This window comes from Gobio gobio (assembly GCF_949357685.1).
Source record: "Gobio gobio genome assembly, chromosome: 6".
Classification (NCBI taxonomy): Eukaryota; Metazoa; Chordata; class Actinopteri; order Cypriniformes; family Gobionidae; genus Gobio; species Gobio gobio.
The window spans coordinates 38,733,216-38,754,517 of record NC_137102.1 but is presented as its reverse complement, the minus strand read 5'-3'; the positions used below and the strand labels follow the sequence as shown (position 1 = coordinate 38,754,517).

At 42.0% G+C, this 21,302-nt stretch overlaps 1 protein-coding gene across 3 annotated transcripts in view; it reads left to right on the top strand.

Moving 5' to 3' along the window:
• Nucleotides 1-21,302, top strand: part of dab1b (DAB adaptor protein 1b) — a 50,379-nt gene that overhangs the window by 6,444 nt on the left and 22,633 nt on the right. For all 3 annotated transcript variants that reach the window (XM_079819549.1, XM_079819548.1, XM_079819547.1), the window contains exon 2: nucleotides 4,240-4,611. In XM_079819549.1, coding sequence (XP_079675675.1) covers nucleotides 4,545-4,611 — 67 coding nt within the window. In that variant the 5' untranslated portion in view covers nucleotides 4,240-4,544. The remainder of the gene's footprint in view (nucleotides 1-4,239; nucleotides 4,612-21,302) is intronic.

Below are 21,302 nucleotides of genomic sequence, written 5' to 3'. Positions count from 1 at the left end.
AGTGTATATCAGAGTGTCTATTCACACCAAGTGCAAATAGCGCGCCTTGTTGGCAATCGCCTTGTTGGCAATCGCTAATCACACTAGCTTTGACCGACTATGCCTGGTTGGGCCACACCAGTTAAAAAAAGATGCGCATATTTCAACGTCTTCAGTAGCGTATACTCAAGTTTGGACGCGTACACAGACCGTTGCGGACAGCACGGACGCGGACTACTTGTATTTATACTACTGAAAGTGTATGCTGGGGTACGCTCTGCGGACAAGGTGTTCAACAAATGCGCAGTAGATCGCTGTGTACACCTCCACACTTCCAATTTCCCTGCATGGATGGTCTTTATATTGTTTTAACGACAGATTGTAGAGGTGTGGGTAGCGACGGACTTCTCCACAGCCACTCTTCAAATTTGAAGTCCATGTTGTTTTACAATTACTTGTACTGTTTTTTGCCATGGTCTCGATTCAGTATAGGTATTGAGGTATTTCAGTCTGGTATCGTATCGAAGTCATAATTTTGGTATCGTGACAACACTATTCTATAAAAAGTATTTGCTGATATTCTCTTTTTTTTTGTTATGTTGGTTTACAAATTTGTACCTTTTACATTTTTACTCTTTTAGTTTTACATTTTGTCAAGGAAACTTTTGTCCAGTTTACATTTATACTTTTTTATAGCACACTACTGAAGGCCAACGTTGCAAGTTAAATTAAATGTTTTTAAGTAAAATTGTGGGAAATTATTGTGAAAAATTAGTCGATAGATTAATCGATATAAAAATAGTCGTTAGTGGCAGCACTAATTTACACTCTATGTTATTATTGCATCCTGTTATTATACAACAATACTGAGGTGCAAATAGTATGTATCTGCCAAAATAAAGTATAAATAGTATCGAATTACTAATTACATCTACAGCTATTTGCACTTTTCGCTATAACGTGTTGGGCAATGTTTTGTAGTAGAGCCTTATCTCCTTTATTGAAAGTAATATTTAATTTTTTTAATATGTGACTCTAATATTGGCATAAGGGTGTTACTTAAGGATGTCAAACACACATCAGATGTGACAATACAAGGATTTTCTTGAAGAAATCGTGTTACTAGACGTAATACAATTTTAGCTTGTCAAAAACACAGGATAATTCAGGCGGTACAATAGAAAGGTATTCAGTCAGATCCTATGAAGGTTGTTAAGGGAGTCCCTCAAGGATCTGTGTTGGGGCCACTATTATTCATTATATAAATTGTCTTGACTTTAGTATTGATAATGCAACTTTTAGACGTATAAAATGTGTATGTACACACATTAGCCGCGTTTCCACCGCAGGAATGGGGGGGGGGGGGGGGGTATTTAGTGTGTTTCTACCGCATGGACCAGGGTCTAAATGAAGTTCCGGGTAAAGGTGTCCCCCTCAAAACGCCCCTGCTTACAAGGTAGTACTTTTTCAAAGTTCATGAACTTTCGGGGGTGGGACTTGGGCGCTGAACATGCTGATTGGTTGAGTTCACGCAGCATTTTATTTTAACCTAAAAGTCTGTTAGTGCGTGCAGTAAGAAGTGTTTGCTATTCGAATCAACAATGGTTCAACAAATACAATGTTTAAATAATACGACAGATGGACCATCGATGAGGTTCAGAATTTATTAAGCTTATATGCGGAGGACGAAATCAAGTGGGCTTTGGAAAGTCGTGTACAGTCCTACGTCACCGGACTTATCTTCACAGTACTTTAGACTGACAAAGTAGCTCTGGAAAGGAAGTTCATATGTTCATGTTTTCATATATTGAGACACAGTATGAGCATCACGTGTGTGAGTTTGTATATCAAACGAAACTGTGGTGTTCAATCACACAGAGATGCGCAGAAATCACTTATTAGTGACATGCATGTTTATTTCTGCTGTGTGAGAGTCTGTTAGAATAATCCATATTGAGTAAAAATGTCCAGAGTTTATCAATGTTATTGAAATAAATTGTATCACAATCTCGATATTATATCGTTTATCATCCAACCCTACTGAGAAGTTGTCTGTGCTGAATGCAAGGCACTTATAATATTCACCATTACTACCACAAGCATCTGATAGTTGGCATGTTGCTGTGCTTGCTTTCTTTAAAACCGTTTCTCTCCTCTGCTTCCTGTAGTGTCTTCAGCATTCCCTCAAAGCAGTCAGTCTCTTGAGACAGGTGGTTTTCCTCTGTTGTGTTCAATGCCTCCTTCTAAGGGAAAAGATTACAGACAAAATGAAGAAAATGTCCAAATAAAATGTATGACTGAAACGAGACATGAAACCACATGACATAAAAAAATTGATAAACTTGATCAATATTCACGACAACAAAACATGACAGCTATAAATACACAGGAAACGAATGATACGACAAGAGACAATCGAGACAGAAGACAATAAATCAATGAAGAAAAATAAGAGCACATGGAAGGAATCAAAATGAAACCATTACAAAACCTGAAGATATGTGACAGTCAGATAGAAGATTACAATCCTGTCAAATTAGTCCCAAAGAAAAATATAAGCAAGCATATTTATGAGACAGTTCGGGTAATAGCAATGCTTCTGAGCTCTGACCCAGATGAGAGAGAGGCAATGCTTGAGCTCTTTAACCACACAGCAGATTGAGCAGTGTGGTGACCTAGTTATAAAGGGGTTTAAAGAGCAGTCATTCATCACATTAAATCATGCTTTTGTCAGACACAGGCATGTTCATAATAAAAAATGCATTGTCTCAGAGTGACAATGCAGGCCTTTTCCTTTTCTGAAGCAAAGCCGGACATGCACACGTTCCGATCTGCTGCCTGAGATGCTTTTACGGCAGTCTGATCACAGGCGGCAGCTTTCCTAACCTTCATCAGTTCTGTGCGAATGAACGCTTGTTTATTAATGATGCATGACTTCTTCAGAGGAAGAGCTCAAGTCTTTGAAGATAGAGAAGAATGTTCTACATTCTAGTGGTCAGAACTGTTAGATCTTCTGAGGAATACAATTGATTAAATACAGCTTAAACTCTAAAAGTTTTATATTTGATCATGCACAAATGCATCGTTCACAGTAAGACAACTAATGTGTATTAACCCTATAAAGCCTGACATATGAAATTGACCAACCTGAAATATAATGCTGTTAACGCCATTTGAGTTCAAGAAACATTTATGTGGCAGTTCATGTCAGATCTTATTGGTGATATCAAAAACAGCTTTGGAGAATTTTATGTTTCCACATTCAAAGAGATTGGAGCTGCACTTGCATGACTCAAATATCTGCCCGAGAGGCGTTTCAAAGATGGCCGCCGAGTGAAATGACTCACACTCAAACCAAGCAAAAATATGCAATTTGGTATTGGATATTTATATAACCAAAATGTAAGATAAAATTCGGATGCTTGTAATGATGTTTATAACAGTATAGCAACTACTTAAATAAACTTAAATAAAATGCATATAAATATCAGTCGTCACTCTGTATATGCCAATAATATGTGTTAGTAAGAAGATATTTAATGCTTAGTTTTATGATCAAAGCTCTGTAGTAACATAAAATGCAATGCAATACAATGATGATTGGGAGATGAACAAATAAACCTTCTCCAAAAGCCTGATGATCATGTTTGATACTCATGATTTTTCTAAAAAAAAAAAATGTCTTGATAATCAAGTAAACCAAAGCTGCTTCAGTCCATTAAGTGTTCATCTTGAAATATTACTAACAATATATAAGTTATTATAACATTTACTTGATAATTTTTTTTTAAAGATTTCAGAAAAAAAGATGTGTACCATGACCTGAGGGGGGACGTTTGTAAAATTAGAAATATGCAGAAAAAATATAATAGAGTGTGCTTTATAGAGTAAAAAAAAAAAAGTAGGGTGAATTTTCATGTTGACATCAAATGATGTGATAGTTTTCCTCTCAAATCAGAAAAGAAGTCCTCAGTCATTCAAAAGTCAAATGGGAAAAAAAATACTTAAAGATCAACAAGATCTTTATAACAGTACAGCAACTACTTACATAAAATGCATAAAAATATCAGTCTTCCCTCTGTATCTGCCAATAGTATGTCTTTGTAAGATGATATTTAATGATTTATGTAATGTTTTATGATCAAAGCTCTGAATGCATTGCAATACAATTATGATTTATACCATAATACAATGATGATTAATAGCAACATCTGTACAATATGTGATAAATAACTATTCTATTTCTATCTCTTTCCATAGTGTCACAGCCAAGCAGTTTGGATGCAGATGAAGAATAATGAAATAATGTGAATGCCACTGGATCAGCTGCGAATACATCAGAGGAACACCGTAATTTAATGCAAATGCTAAAAATTGAATGCAGGACAATACAAAAGAAATATAAACAATCGCACTAACTGGACCAGTTCCTTGTGTTTGAATACTGGGCATAAATCTCAGAGGACTGGAACAATAATGCAGCGTTTTGAGTTTGCCTCCGATGACTAGAGGATACTACAAGATAAGCATCTCCATGCTACTGAGAGGAATAGAGACACAGGAGGATGTCAACAGAGGCAGAACGTCAAGCAGATGTCAAACTCAGTGTCAAAAAGGAGTCCAGAAGAAGAGGTCAGTTTAGTGGTGGCGGTGCTAAAGACATGTCATTGTGCAAACATTGTGCCTCCACAGTCTCTTGTCTTTCCTTTCATGACCTATTAAGTCAAACATTCCAGTCTCCGGCTCACTCGCTGTTTATTACATACAAATATTTCTCTCACCATATTTGCCATCATACATGCCATCAATAATGTCCATAAGTTTTCTCTTCCTTTATTATTACTGTATTTTTGTATAAATCATTTTATAGAAACTTGCAAATACGGGCATTATTTTCTCACCACTATGTCATTTAAAACCTGTATGACTTTCACTTCAAAGATGAATGTACATTTTACTTTACTATTTTACAATAATTTATATTTTTCTGGCAATTAAAGTCTAGAAATCTCCTCATTAAGATCTGAACTGTAAAAAAAACATCTCAGGTTACAACTGGTTTCCCGTCTTCAATTGATGCTAAGGGGAACACCCTTCAGCATGACCGGTGTCTGAAGCATGAATGAAAACGTTGCAAATATTATTGGCCGACGACAGTCTATGATGTCACTTTCGTGTCTGAAGGAGAGCCCAAGGTATGGCAGCGAAGGTCTCGTTCACCTTCTCAGGGAACCATGGTTACAGTCGGAACCTGAGATGTTCCCTTTCTAAGTGGAACTAAACAGTGCGTCTTGGATTGACGCTATGGGGAACAAATACCTACTCCGCCATTCTGAGGGAATAGCTTTACTATGTGTGAATATGAATATGCACAGCATAAAGGGCATAGCATAAGTTGGCTCTACGGATAACTACGGAATCAGGCTAACATAGACCGTCTAATGGTATAACTCCCTAAGCCAATATCCCCAATAATAGAAGATATCCATGACTCTATGCTTTCATAACATGAGAGCTTTTATCACCACAAAACTAGTGAATATTCACCAAGTGAGACTTTTTTCGAGTACGACCCTGGGTAATATTACCCAGGAGGGGGGTTGTGCCTCGGCTACAGCGGGGCCCGAGCCGCAAGTCGCAGATGCTTGGCCTACATCCCTCAAAAATAAGACCAGTCGTGAACAGAGCTGCCGCATTGAGAGCTTGTCACAATGGGCACATTTAGAACCCTTGAGTTCTGAACGTGCATGTTCCTCACCCATGCACGAAACACTCAAGTAGTGTGGGTTCTAGAGCTGGTCCGAATACCATTTTTTGAGCTTCGAAGCTTTGGTAGTAATCAACATTGAATATTCGAATATTTGGAGAGAAAGAGCTGAACATATCCTTCTCTCTAATAAAGGCTGGACTCTGGAGAAGCGGCGCGCCTCACGCGGACAGGGCTTGTATGCTCCGCGAACGGGAAATGAACTAGTGATACAAAACACACAGGTCTGTTACGTCCCAGTTTTGATATATTATAGTAGCTGGTAAAAATAATTCTGTTCAGTTATAGAACAGACTAACTAGAGCCCTGCATTTCTGCCCCTGGGGCTGGGCTTCGGGCCAATTTTCACGTCATACCTCAAACGCGGGCTTTTTCCTTCATTTTATATTTTAGACATTCATTAATTAAAAGAAACAATGAGGTGTGCTGCGCTGGTGGAAACAACATGAGGCCATGACACCACGACTGTCAAGACGGCTCGCACAGTGTTTAGAGTTGGCTATATTGCCGCAAATGAGTAAAGCAAGCCAACACTTGCCGAACGTCTTCCTTAAAACTTACAGTGCTTAGGTCACTTGTTCTGATATTGCGGTCTTTGATCTTGAAATGAGCTGATGAATATAATGCAGCGCATATCTTTTGCTTTCGTTGACGTGAACTCTGTTAAATATGCATAGGCTAGCGCAAGAATTGAAGATCGGATTTATATTAATTTTGCGGAGAGGTGTAAGTTAAGACAACCTGCCTGTTTTTTATTTGTTTATTTTTGAACATGTTTACTCAAAAAAAAAGGTTCTATATGGCACTAAAAGTGGTTAAAAAAAGTGATAGTATAGGTTAATCGTTTAAACCAACATTGTGATGCTTGAAGTGTTTTATATCTATGGATTTTATTATAAGCAAGACAAGTCAAGTGTTGATTTAAGAGGGTAAATGGATCAAACATGTGTTGTTAACTCACTGTCCACTTGGTCGTTACTTTAAAAAACAAAAACTTTAATTTAACAAACAAAAAAATGCTTTTTCTAAATTAACTTAACCTGTTAAACTGCAACCCCACTTTGGGGCTCACAGCTGAAAACGACCTACCTGAATTAAAACAATTATAGCTCCTGAGAACAGTGTGCTACAGGCACAATTAAGGTATCTTTGGAAAGAAGACACTTGGGACTCTACTAAAAAGCAATCAGAGTTGATAATTCTCAAACAGATAAAAAATTATAATAGTTGAAATGCCTCAAAAATTATTTGCACTACACAGAATGTTGTATTATTTCATGTAAAAATATATGAAAATAGACCTGGAGGAATCCAGTTCAGTTATGGATTGAAAGCCACACGACTTATCAGTTTATATTTCAAGTTTGAGGAAGATATAATGAAAAATGTGGTTCCTGCAAGCTTTTTTCCAAGACTATGTCTGTTCCATTTCTCCCTCCGCCTGCTTGAGGCACATCCCCAGAAATGACATCTCCCAACTAAAACAATTGCAGTTGCTAAACAATTTGCACTACATGCACAATTTAGACATCTTTAAAAAGAAGACACTTTACAGTTTATTACCCAAACATTAAAGTAGAAAAAAACTTAGAAAGACAAACAGTTATAGAAGTTGAAGTGTCTTGAAGATGATTTGTGCTACAATGAACACTTTATTATTTGATGTAAAAATATATGAAAATAAGCCTGGAGGAATCCAGTTAGTTAATGAATTGAAAGGCAAAAGTCTCATCAGTTTATATTTAAAATTTGACGAAGATATCATGAAAAATGGGGTTCCTGCATGCTTTTTTCTAAGAATATGTCCAGGTGCCAAGAAACCTACAGGAGACTTGATAACCTAATGTTATGAAGGGTACTGCAAGCTGTTTTAGCCATCATATATGATGCTTGAATGCTTTTTCAACTATAAAATAATAGGCAGAACCATAAGACTTTGTATTAGTGATTTATTTGTACAACAGAACTTATAAAAATATAATAAAAATGAAATATTAATAAAAAAGAGCTAAACTTCTTTGCAACTGAAAATACAACAAGTAATATAAGTATAATAACTATAAATATAACTAGTAATATAAATAACAATATAATATAAATATATAGCTATAAAAACACACACAATTTGCAAATGTAAAAAAAAAAAAACATTTACTGGCCTTTTACTGGCGGATTCAGGTCTACAACAGCAAGTGCAGATCTTGAAGAATCTGAAAGCGTTCTTCTCTTTTCTGCTGGTTGGCTGGTGCTTGGATGCCATAGCTCATCTGAAGACTCAACCTGATGCCTGTAGAATGGCAAGGAAAGGAAAGAGAATTAGCACTGCATGTCCTATTTCTGTATAGTTTGCCCATTCAATCAACAATCACACTGTCATCATTCACTCTAATTACAGGCCATCCCATGAACAATGAAACTGATGGGCAGTCGGTTAGACAGCATTCATATTGATGGACACCTATACATTCTCACACAGCCCAAGCATCAATCTAACGGCCGGCTATACAGTGAGCATTCATATTGATGGTCACCTATACATTCTCACACAGTCCTACAATCAATATAATGGCCGGTGATACAGTGAGCATTCAACAATCACACAGATGGTCGGCCGTCCAGAACTTTTCTTTTTTTGTCAATTCGTTTTTTGTAGCATAGGGGAAAAAAATGCATTTTATATATTATATATATATATATATATATATTTTTTTTTTCTGTGTGTGCTAGAAAAAATGCTAAATATCAGTATATATATAATCTATACTGGTATATTGTAATTTTTCTAGCACACAGGAAAAACATAAAATAAATACAGTCTCAATATATATATATATATATATATATATATATATATATATATATATATATATATATATATATATATATATATATATATATAAAAACAATTACATGTGTTATATATATATATATGTTTTATTTACACACACATGGGGAAAAATTATTTATACTTTTTCCCCATGTGTGCTAGGAAAAATGCAAAATATCAGCATATGTATAATGCATACTGGTATATTGCATTTTTTCTAGCACACAGAAACAATAAAATAAATACATTCTCACACACATTCTCAATATACATAAACAACTACACATAGCGACTCACCGGTGTGTTATTGGATCAACTTCTCTGTCAACAAGCACCGTCATCGCTGTCTTGACTCTCCTCATTGGTTTCCCACATCGCTGCTTCGAGTGAGCTCAAATAAAGCATCTTCAGCACAATACAAACTTCTTTTGACGATCCATTGGATAATAAATTCCGTCCAGTTAGTAAGATTAGCAAACAGTTACTACAAAGAGACCGTCTGTTTGTTTACTAGCCCGTTAGCTTTTAGCTGTCAGATGACGGGGAGGGGTTTGTGTGTGTGTGTGTGTCACAGTCACACAGACTTGTCTCAGCCTCTCGTGGGAGAGCGCGCCACATTCAAATGAATAAATATTCACGCCCATGTGACAAATACACACATGAGAGGTCTCGTTGGAATCGTGTGCTCATTGGCTACATTTTCTGTCAGTCATGACGATTCAATGCTTTTATTGGCTCCAGATAAACAGACATTATCATTGGATGAGCACGTCATGACATCAGATAAAACGAGTGCAATAGTTGGATATTTTTGACTATATCGCGGCTATCTTTGCATGTTTTTGAGTGGGGTTAGTTGTAATATGTTCGTAACATTCTAAGCTTTAAACCCATGCCACTTTATGCTACCGGGAGACGGTTTTTGGTGCATTATTTTATTGCATAACAGTCTAGTATGATACTCCGCTCCGCGGAAATGCGATGTAAACAAAGGATTAACCATCAATATTACACCGTTATTGTTTCGTTGGATTAAAATGCTCTATGGGATGTTATTCAGTGGACCCTCACCTTTCCATTCATTCTGGAAACTTTTAGCACTGGATGCGTGTGTGGCTCGTAATTAGGAAACTACGGTATGTGCTCTTTTTTTCTTTATACAATCTTTGATGTGTATTGCTTACATTGATGCAAAAATACAGCCGTTATAAGCTTTTAATTGAAAAACAGTGGTCTGTCCTCGATGCTTGAGGTTTAGACCTTTAGAATGATATATAGTTTGTCAAGATTAATGATGTTTTTTTACGTTAAATCTATTAACAAACATTACACTCGTGCTAAAAATAGCGCTTCAACCCGTGCACGTGCTCATGAAGCTTAAGGAGTTTTAATAAAGAAACAAAACAAAATATAACTGCTTTGACATTAAAAACAAAACTGAACTATTTTAATGGCTGCAACAATGTGTAGGCCTAATAGGGAGGATAAAAAAATCTAATAAAAAATCGCGGGACTCGGGCCGATAGTTTTGGTAAGCTGTCGGACACGGCCGGGCTAGGGCCTAGATTTGAGGCCCGTGCAGGGCTCTAAGACTAACTACAATTAAAAACTGAACGTGCCACTTGAGCCAAACTAACGGGCGTCTTAGCACATCAGCAGTCAGATCATATTCTTCACGAGAGTGAGGAGCTAAATTACAAGATGATTGTGGAATATTTGGTTTCAAAGCGATGTAAAAGCGCCTATTTAAGGGAGTTTGTCATTGTACTGTTTTGTTGCTATGTTTTTCATTAAGAATAATAGCTAATGAACCCACAATTCAAGCAACCCGCCCCCTGAATTGGCAAACCGAAAATAAACAGTGGACGGCTGCATGCGTTCAGCCGCTCAGTGCACAAGTACAGCAATGAGGGACACGGTAAGGGAAAACATTTTCACTGTCACATCCCTAACGTGTAAAAAGGATAATACATTTTGATTCTATTACCGGTATTCTATTTTCCACAATGTCAAACGAACGCAGTTGAACCCAAAATGCTAGCTCAGACATGGCTTCTGCCAAATAAGCTCTTGCAGTTGTGCGCTCTGCTGCAGGGAACACTATGAAGAAGAAAATATATTTATTAAGTATAACGAGGCTATTAAAATTGGCTTGGCTATAAGATAATTGAAAAAAAGTATTGTATTTTATAGTGATTTTATAGTGTAAACATATGCAAGCGCGAATGAGAGCCGTTTCGAGCGGGATGCCAGGTGTTAGTGGAAAACAACAACAACGAATATTCGAATCACAAATTTGAAAATCGAATACCAACCCATCGAACGAATATTCGAATATTCTGGTCTAGCCCTAGTAGATTCTCAGGTGTCAAAAACCTGGGACACTGAGGCACACACTTCCTGAAACGCTTGGCTGGATTACCACACACGCTATTCACAAACGGCTCCTGAAGACAAAACTGTACTCACAGGCGCTCCGCTAATGACGTCATGGACTGTCATCAGCGAATGATATTTGACATGTTTCACAGGTGCTTCAGACACCGGTCGCACTGAGAACGTTCCTCATAGCATCAATACAAGACTTATTGGTTCCACTTTGAAAGGGAACATAGTACGATTGGTTGTTAGCTGTCACATTTTGATATTATCTCTGATGAGAGATTCAGTATACCTGTGTTCTGCTCTCACTGCCCATAAATGATAAATGAAATTGCCTCATCCTTGAATTTTTTCCATCTCCATAGCAACTGCTGCTTACCAACAAAAATCCATGTGAAAACTGATTCAAACACACAGCTGTCATGCAAGTTACACACACATAGTAACCTATGGCAATTCTGGCAGAATTTCAAACCTTTATTTAATGGGCCTGTGAAATAATGGCAACAGAAATGGCATTCTGGGTTGTGCACACTGAGACACTTTCATCTATGTTCTTTATATGTATGATACCAGATCCTGTTGACTGCAATACACTTGAAAAATGAGCAAAACATTTCTATTTGGGCAGTAGTCTAAGTAGTAGTCTTTGGTTTCATTTGTATAAATTGTGAAGAACCTTTATTCAAAAAGGCAGATGATTTTCACATTTGCCCAAAGTGCCATTATAAGTTATTACAAAATGAAATATTAGGCAGAATATGCACACTGCTCTTTTCCATGCAATTAAATTCCATACAATGATTTAATTTACATTTTTAATGTTGATATTATTAAATGATATTCATGTATTTTCAGTAAAGCACTTTGTAAACACCCTTTTAAAATGTGCTATATAAATAACACTTAGCCTACATAGAAGAGCAGAAGTCACCAATTAGTGTATTGGGGTCCCTAGACCAGGGCTGGGCAACTCCAGCCCTCGAGATCCACTTTTCTGTTCAGCTCCAAACGCAGTTAGACAGACGCATGCATGAATGTCTATATCTGCAATAGACTTCAGCAGATGATAAACTAACACAATACAACAATACAAAGGCGTCAGGTAAGACGACACTACAAAGTTACCATAGTTTAAAACCCTGTAATATTGTAATAAGGCCTGGTTTAATAGACAGTCCTTAGATTAAGCCAGGATTAGGACTTAGTTAAATTAGGACATTTAAGTAGCTTTTATAAACCATGCCTTAGAATAACACATTACAGTTGTGAATCTTGAGACAAAATAATGGCACTGAAATATTTTAAGATATGCTTTCAGTTAAAACAGCTCAAACATGCATTTTAGTCTGGGACTAGCCTTGTCTGTGAAACACAAACCAACACATTCACACCTGTGAAAGGTTATCCCATATCTTCGGGAATTTAAATCTCTGTGGTTTTTACAAGCAGAAGCTGCGCAATGTTGAAGGATCATTGATTCTTACTTTGAGTGACAACACACTTAGCGTTCCAAGTTGGCGGGAGCACCGCCGTGTCTGGAGCGGTTGAATCTGACATCTATGTATGCATATATGCGCGCACATATATGTATATATGCACATATATTTGGAGGAGCTAACCTCTGCAGGAAAGTGGATCTTGAGGGCCAGAGTTGCCCTGCCCTGCCCTGCCCTGCCCTATGGATTCTACCCAGATTGGGAATCAGTACTCATGAATTAATATTTATTTATGCAACCAATTAATATTTATTTATGCAACCAGTCTTGTGACCAGATGTAGACCATGGTCAGTTGGTGACCTCTTCATCCTGAGCAGAGGTTCTCAAACCTTTCAGACCTCCTTTGATCAAATCAAAATATCTAAGAACCGCCTAGTGACAACAATCTCCCATTAATTTATTTATTGAGCAATTGTGCATTTCTTTGTTGCAAAGTCAATGATTGCGGTAGCGGCATAATGCCTGATTTTGATTAACATTAATATTCCCATAGATATGACTAATAATTGTGGGTATTATGCTAAAGACCACTATAAGCTCGGTAGAATGCAAGTTCTGCATTAGAACCTCTGACACAAAGTTATATTAATGTTGAAAATATATCAGACATTAGAAAATACTATAACTTCTATCAAACTACAGTATTTAAAAATCTATTTTTTTCTGTTCTTATTTCACTTCACAAAAAGTTGATTGATTTTCAAAAGACTAAAATGGTCATTTTAACAATGTTTGCTAAAAACACGATTTTCTATCTATATTTCCTAAATGTCCAAACTTCTCTGTGGAACCCAGCTGATTCTGGAAAAAAGTGCTAAATATTCTGCATTCAATATGAGGCATATCTGGTAATTTGTCTCTTGGGGGTTAAAAGGTCAATGAGTTTCTGTGTCAGGCCTCCAAAAACTAAACAGCCTCTTGACAGATTGGGGTGTCTAGAGAGTTGCTTCCTCCTCCCCATATGCTGCCATCTGTCCTGCTCTCGCAGAGCTGTTGAACAGTTGACGGCTCACACATGGTCCTCTAGGAGATTCACTGATCTACTTTCATTACAGCAGAACCAATAAGATTATGCATTTTCATGTGAGCACAGAACAAAATATTTCAAACCGTAGCACAGTTAAAGGTTTATATGAATGAATCAAATGATTTTGTTTGCCTGAAAATAATGGTAAAAACAATGGTCTTGCTAAAAACAAAACACTGGTCTTAATTGTCCTAAAATAAGCTATATTTATAAGCTATATAAAAATTGTTTGATTTATATCTACATATGTTCAGTGGTTTAATGGAATGTATAAAAGTTGGCACAGCTACAGCTATATTCTTCAGTTTTACCCTTCCATGTTTGATATGTTATTTATTTATTTATTTTTCTCTACATGCTGCAGCTGTGCCCTAAAAGAAAATTCTGTTTATTCATATTTGATTTGGAACTACACGAAAAGGAGTAAATAATGATAGCATTTTTATTCTTGGGCAACATTTCAAAAATATCTAGAATTGTCTGTCTTTCTGCTCTTTCCTTCCAGCTGTTGTTCCTTTTTTCTGCTCATGTAAGAGCATGTGCTGAGCTGAATCTCTTAGTCTCTTAGTTAAAATTATACACTCCTGGGCTAAAAAAAACAACAAAGAAAAACAAAAATGGGCCAAGTGAAAAATGGCAAAATATTTAGTGGTCTTTTAATGGTCCTAACCATTCTTTTTTACAGGAACAAGAGTCAGTTTTGTTTGACTCAATGCTAATGGCATGGCAATAGTTCATGAGTAGTTGAAACATTTTTCAAATCTGGACTCTGACTAGGCCAAAACATGAGTCTGATGGACTTGTTCTCAAGCCACTTCTTGGTTGTCTTTGCAGTGTGGGCATGAGCATTGTCTTATTTAAAAACAACATCTGATCATTCCTCTTTAAATAACACATTTCATTTGTGGGAAGCAAGCCATTCTGCGATAATCTCCTCTACTCAAAGCATTAAATGACTTTTCATAGTGAAGCAGCAGCTAAAAAGCCTCCTCTTCCTCCATGCTTCACTGTGCAAGAAATGCATTTATTATTATATTTCTCAACAGATTTGCGAAGATATCGCTCTGGAGCGTCACCATGCAACTCGTTTTTCATTGCGATTTATCACTCCACACACAACTTCCCATATTCTGCCAAAAACTTAATTCTGTCTTTGATGTTTTTCTGAGACAGAAATGGCTTTTTAAGTAGTACATTTGCTGAAATTTTGCTAATTTCCCAACCAACAATTTGTGGTTATGACAAATAAAATCGCAGTGTTTAGTCATTTTGGGCTTGGCAAAAAAAAATTATATATATTTTGCCCAGGTGTGTGTATACAGTGCAGTATATATACAGTATATATGACTATTTCAGATGCAAAAGCCTGTAAGTCCATTTCTTTAAAATAAGCATTTTTGTCAGGCTTCTATGTATAGATTTCTACCTAAGTACTGGTACTTCTGAATGGGATGGGATTTAGTGGGTTTGAAGTGAAAGTATTTTATGAACGTATACTATATGCGGAGGGCATTCATTCAGTATCGTTATCTCATTTTTGACCAAAGTGGCTTTTAGAGGCTTTAGCATCTGGACTCTTCATATATATACACAGTATATATATATATATATATATTGTCACGGGGTGAGGAATCACACGACAAGGCAGGTTGAGTGAAAAAGGCCCCGGAGGGTGGATTTTAATTACAGTGCTCGTGATAAGGGTGAAAACAGTTAGTGAGCCGGTGCGTGATGGCTGGTGAATCCTCGTCCCGTGTGGTGCTCGATCCTGGTGAAAGTGGGTGTCCCAAACGTGCTCAAGTGAAGTGGGCTGTCGGTCACTCGCTGCTTTCTAGGAGAACAAAGAGAGAGGTTAGTCCAGCAGTACATTCAGCTCGAGACCAGAGTCTGTCTGCTCATCCGTAGCTGCTTTTATGTCTCCGGGCTGATGAGGTGCAGCTGTGACCGATCAGCCCATGGTGATGACGTGCAGGTGTGTTGTTGCCAGGGCAACGCTGATTCCTCTGGGTGGACTCGTCACATTCCCCCCCCCCCCTAAGCGTCGTTCTGGTCCTGCGAACATATGGAGACAGTAGGGGTGAAACAAAGGGAAGGTGGGGAATGACCCCTGACAGACCTGCATAAGCTGTCCATATCCTTGAGAGGCCGTCGGCGTTCGCGTTGGCGGCCCCGGCCCGATGACGTACCTCAAAGTGGAAGTCCTGGAGCGCTAGGAACCAGCGAGTCACCCTGGCGTTGGTGTCCTTGGCGCGGGCCATCCACTGCAGGGGCGCATGGTCGGTGACCAGGGTGAACTTGCGGCCTAACAGATAATACCTCAGCTCCAGGACTGCCCACTTGATGGCCAGGGCCTCCCTCTCGACGGCGGCGTACCTCGTCTCAGCCGGGGACAGCTTCCTGCTGATGTAGACGATCGGATACTACTCGCCTTCCTGGATTTGGGACAGGACGGCTCCCAGTCCTGTGTCGGAAGCATCCGTCTGCAGCAGGAAGGAGCAACCGAAGTCTGGAGCGCGGAGTACCGGCGACGACGTCAGGGCTGTCTTGACCCGGGCGAAAGCCTCCTCGAGGGGTGGGGTCCAGCAGACTTTCTCCGGCTGCCCCTTCCTGGTCAGGTCTGTCAGGGGGGCGGCTAGAGAGGAGAAGTTGGGGATAAAACATCGGTAATACCCTGCCAACCCCAAAAAGGCCCGTACCTGGGTCTTCGTCTGCGGTCTTGGGGCGGAGTGGATGGCCTCGACTTTCTTCTCCTGGGGCTGGATGAGGCCCCTTCCGACTCGGAAACCCAGGTACTTGGCCTCGGAGAGGGCGAGGTGACACTTGCGGGGGTTGGCAGTGAGTCCAGCCCGCCGTAGCTCCGAAAGCACCCTCCGCAGACGTTCCAGGTGGTCTCCCCATGCCTCGGAATGGATGACGACATCATCGATGTAGGCCGCCGCGTAGGCCTGGTGGGGCCTTAGGATGATGTCCATCATCCGCTGGAAGGTCGCTGGGGCCCCGTGGAGGCCGAAGGGAAGGGTCCGGTACTGCCAGTGGCCACTGGGGGTCGAGAAAGCAGTCTTGGGTTTAGCGGATTCAGAGAGTGGTACCTGCCAATAAATAGCCTTTGGTGAGGTCCAAGGTGCTGATGTACCGGGCCCTTCCCAACCGATCCAGTAGCTCGTCTACCCGAGGCATGGGGTACCCGTCGAATTCGGAGACTTCGTTCAGGCGTCGGAAGTCGTTGCAAAAGCGGAGGGTGCCATCCGGCTTTGGGACCATCACGATGGGGCTGGACCACGGGCTCCGGGATGGTTCGATTACCCCCAACTTCAGCATTTGTTGGATCTCTTCCTCAATAGCCTGCCGACGAGCCTCCGGGACACGGTAGGGCCGTTGCCGGACGATGACTCCTGGCGGTGTTCGGACGTCGTGCTGTACCACGTTGGTCTGCCCGGGCTGGGTCGAGAACACATCCTGGAACTGACTGACCAGGTGCTGCAGCGCCGCCTTCTGGGCAGCCGAAAGATGGGGGTTGACGTCTACAACCACGGGGTCGGTGATACTCAAGGCCGCTACTTGGTCCCGGGTCCCCACCCACTTCTTCAGGAGGTTGATGTGGTAGAGTTGCTCTGCCTGCCGTCGTCCCGGCTGCCGCAGACGATATGTGACTGGCCCAATCCTCTCGATCACGGTATAGGGTCCTTTCCAGGTGGCCAGGAACTTGCAGGCAGAGCTGGGGACCAGGACCATGACGCGGTCTCCCGGCTGGAACTCCCGTGGTTGGGCTGCCCGGTCGTACCGGCGTTGCTGCTCCTGTTGAGCCTTGCTGAGGTGTTCCCGGACTAATGGCATCACCCGGTCGATCCGTTCCCTCATCTGGCGGACGTGCTCGATGAGGGTGCGATGAGGGGCAGGCTGCTGCTCCCAAGCTTCTCGGGCGATGTCCAGGAGCCCTCGTGGTTGGCGGCCGAAGAGAAGCTCAAAGGGGGTGAAGCCAGTTGAGGCCTGGGGTACTTCGCGGATCCCGAAGAGCACATAAGGAATCATGAGGTCCCAATCCCGCTTATCCTCCGCCGCCACACGTCTCAGCATCTGCTTGAGGGTCTGGTTGAACCTTTCTACCAGCCCGTCCGTCTGTGGGTGGTAGACCGTGGTCCTCAACTGCTTCACCCGCAGCAGCCTGCAGAGATCTGCCATTAGCCGGGACATGAACGGGGTACCCTGGTCAGTCAGTATCTCCGCTGGTATGCCAACCCGGCTGGCCAGCAGGAACAGCTCCTGGGCGATGTTCTTCGCGGTGGCCTTGTGGAGGGGAATCGCTTCGGGGTACCGGGTGGCATAGTCGACGATGACCAGGATGTGTTCGTGGCCACGGGCAGACTTTGGCAACGGCCCCACTATGTCCATCCCAATCCGCTCGAAGGGCACCTCGATGATGGGCAGTGGAATGAGTGGGCTGGGGGGAGGAGTCCTGGGCGACGTAACCTGGCAGGTCGGGCAGGCCTGGCAGAACCTCTTCACCTCGGCCTCCAGTCCCGGCCAGTGGAACCGGTCACGGATACGCTGCGTGGTGTTAGCTGCCCGAGGTGACCTGCCATCGGATGGGAGTGCGCCAACTCCAGGATGGTTTCGGTCTTGGTCCGAGGAACAACTAGCAATTTTTTCTCCTCCCCCCTCCGCTGTGCGACACAGTATAGCAGGCCCTTCTCAACGACAAAATGCGGGAGAGGATGGGGCCGTGGGAGGACGTCTTTCCCGTCGATGGTCCGCACTTGGGACCAGCAGTGCTTCAGGCGACCGTCCTCCCGTTGTTCCTTGGCGAATGAGCCCCCTCCGGCAGCCTGCTGATAAACATCAAAGAACGGATTAGTAGATTGGGAGGGGGACTCACCATCTCTCCCGCTGTCGGAGGCTAGTAGCGCTGGTCGGCGGCGGGGTCCTCGCGGCCGTCTCCGTCTTTGACGGTTCCCCTCCTGGCTGACAGGCTGAGTGGCGGCGGCGAGCAGGGCATCGAAGCCCGGCCAGTCTCTCCCCAGCAGTACGGCCACCGGAAGGTCCTCTACCAGGCCGACTTCCACCGGCCAGGTACCTTGGGGCGAAGAGATGGTGATTCGACGGGCCGGCACTTGGCGAGTGTCTCCATGCACACACGTAATGGGGAGGAAGCTCTTCTCGCCTCTTCGGGGCCCACACACTCTTGACTGGATGAGGGTGACCGTACTGCCGGAGTCCAGCAGGGCTCTGAAGTGTCTTCCCTCGATCACCACGTCTGCTTCCGGGGCTCCCGATGGCATCCGCTGGTGGACGATGCAGCCTGCCAGCCACGCACGCGGAGGCGGCATGGGTTCGGCGCTGGGCATGGGCTCGTCTCGCGGCGGGGGAACCGTCGGCCTGCTAACTGGTCGCAAGGTGCCTTCGAGCGGCCGTCGCTCCTGGACCACCCTCCGGGGGAACGGCAACACTCGCTCCCCTGCCTCACGGTGGTGGATGGCATCCGCCAGCTCGATCACCTCCACGAGGTCCGCGGTGTTGGCCGGGTTTTTCATCCCGACCGCCTGCTGGATGGAACGGGGAAGAGCACGGAGGAGGCGATCGACCACCACCCGTTCCGCTACCTGAGCTGCCGTGGGACTTCCTTCCATCAGCCAATGGTGAGCGATGCGTTTCAGTTCGGCGGCTTGGGCACGGGCTGGCACACGAGGCTTGAATTCCCATTCATGAAACTGTTGGGCGGCACAGATAGATGAGAGACCCAACCTCGCCAGGATTTCCTGCTTGACTTCGTCATAATCCTCAGCGATCGCACGGAGAAGTGAAAAATAAGCCCGCTGGGCTTCTCCAGTCAGTAAAGGTGCCAGCGCGCGTGCCCAATCGTCCTCTGGCCACTCTTCGCTCTGAGCAGTGGACTCGAATACCTGCAGGAAAGCCTCCACGTCATCATCCGCCGTCATCTTCAGCAGCAGGCGGGTGGCTTGGGCACGCGGATCAGGTAGCGGAACACGCTGGGCGGCGGCAACACGGATGGCGGTAAGTTCATCTTCCGTCCTGCCCTGGCGGGTGGCGAGATGTTCCGCGATCTGTTGCTGGCGGATGCTCACCTCCGTGAGGCGCTGCAACACTTCCTCCATCTTCGGGGAGCGAGCGTGCTACTTCCGGGTCCTGGCGTGCAGAAACAAAACAAACAGAGAAGATTAGGTTTTTGGGTGCGGTGAACCTGTCGGTGTTTCCTCACGCTTCTGCCCGCATTCTCCACCACTGTCACAGGGTGAGGAATCACACGACAAGGCAGGTTGAGTGAAAAAGGCCCCGGAGGGTGGATTTTAATTACAGTGCTCGTGATAAGGGTGAAAACAGTTAGTGAGCCGGTGTGTGATGGCTGGTGAATCCTCGTCCCGTGTGGTGCTCGATCCTGGTGAAAGTGGGTGTCCCAAACGTGCTCCAGTGAAGTGGGCTGTCGGTCACTCGCTGCTTTCTAGGAGAACAAAGAGAGAGGTTAGTCCAGCAGTACATTCAGCTCGAGACCAGAGTCTGTCTGTCTGCTCATCCGTAGCTGCTTTTATGTCTCCGGGCTGATGAGGTGCAGCTGTGACCGATCAGCCCATGGTGATGACGTGCAGGTGTGTTGTTGCCAGGGCGACGCTGATTCCTCTGGGTGGACTCGTCACAATATATATATATATATATATATATATATATATATATATATATATATATATATATATATATATATATATATATATATATATATATATAATATATATATATATATATATAATATTGTGTTGGTCTCCCTTTTGGTGCCAAACCAGCCCTGACCTCAAGGCATGGACTCCACTAGACCCCTGAAGGTGTGCTGTGGTATCTGGCACCAAGATTTTAGCAGCAGATCCTTTAAGTCCTGTAAGTTGAGAGGACTTGTTTGTTCAGCACATCCCACAGATGTTTAATTTTCAATGGCAAAAATAGACAGTAATTATTGCATAAATATTTAAAAATACCATCAAATTATCTCAAAATACAAAATTTAAAAGAAAAAAATATTATTGAAGAAAAATAAATTGCATTGGTTTTACTGGGGTGGAGGAAGTTTAATATTTAGGTGTCCGGTCACTTAAGACTGGGAAGACAACCAATGCAACCCCTAAACGAAGAGCATCAGAGAGTTAAAAGAAGAGACTAGACAAATGTACAACCATTGACATTGTATGAATGTGAAAAATCTGATGTATTATATGAATATTAATGCAAGAAAAGCTGTATATTATCCTGAAAGTACCAAGCTTAAAATTTTCATAGCTGCATAAATATATGACCTTCAGTCTAATTGAGTGCTTTTGACAATGCATTTGTCTTTTCTACCTTTTCACCGAAGTAATTTCAGTTCAATTTTCTTTTGGTGATCTGTTAACAGAATATGTAAAATATGATTAACAACCATACTGGATCAATTTGGTTAGCAGTTTGGAATGTGCAATAGAACGTGCTGCATTAAGTATGCACATGAATCCATAAGATACAATTTTGGCAGAACATAAAGTGAAAGCAGTTGTTACTGCTGAGCTACTCAAAGCAACTATAAGAATATAATTCACACTATGTGCTGTAAATGTGTGGAGCATCAGTGAGCTTTTTGTATACTGTCTAAAACTTTTACTCAGTTTACTGTGAACATTGAGAATAGCATATTAAATTTACATTTAGAATAATTAATTTAGCAGACTCTTTTATCCAAAGTTACTTAATAACAGACAACAATATTCATAGTACACAATGCTTGACTTTGGCATTAAACGTAGATGAGTGGAACAGGTAAGGGTTTTGCCTGTAATTTGTGAGA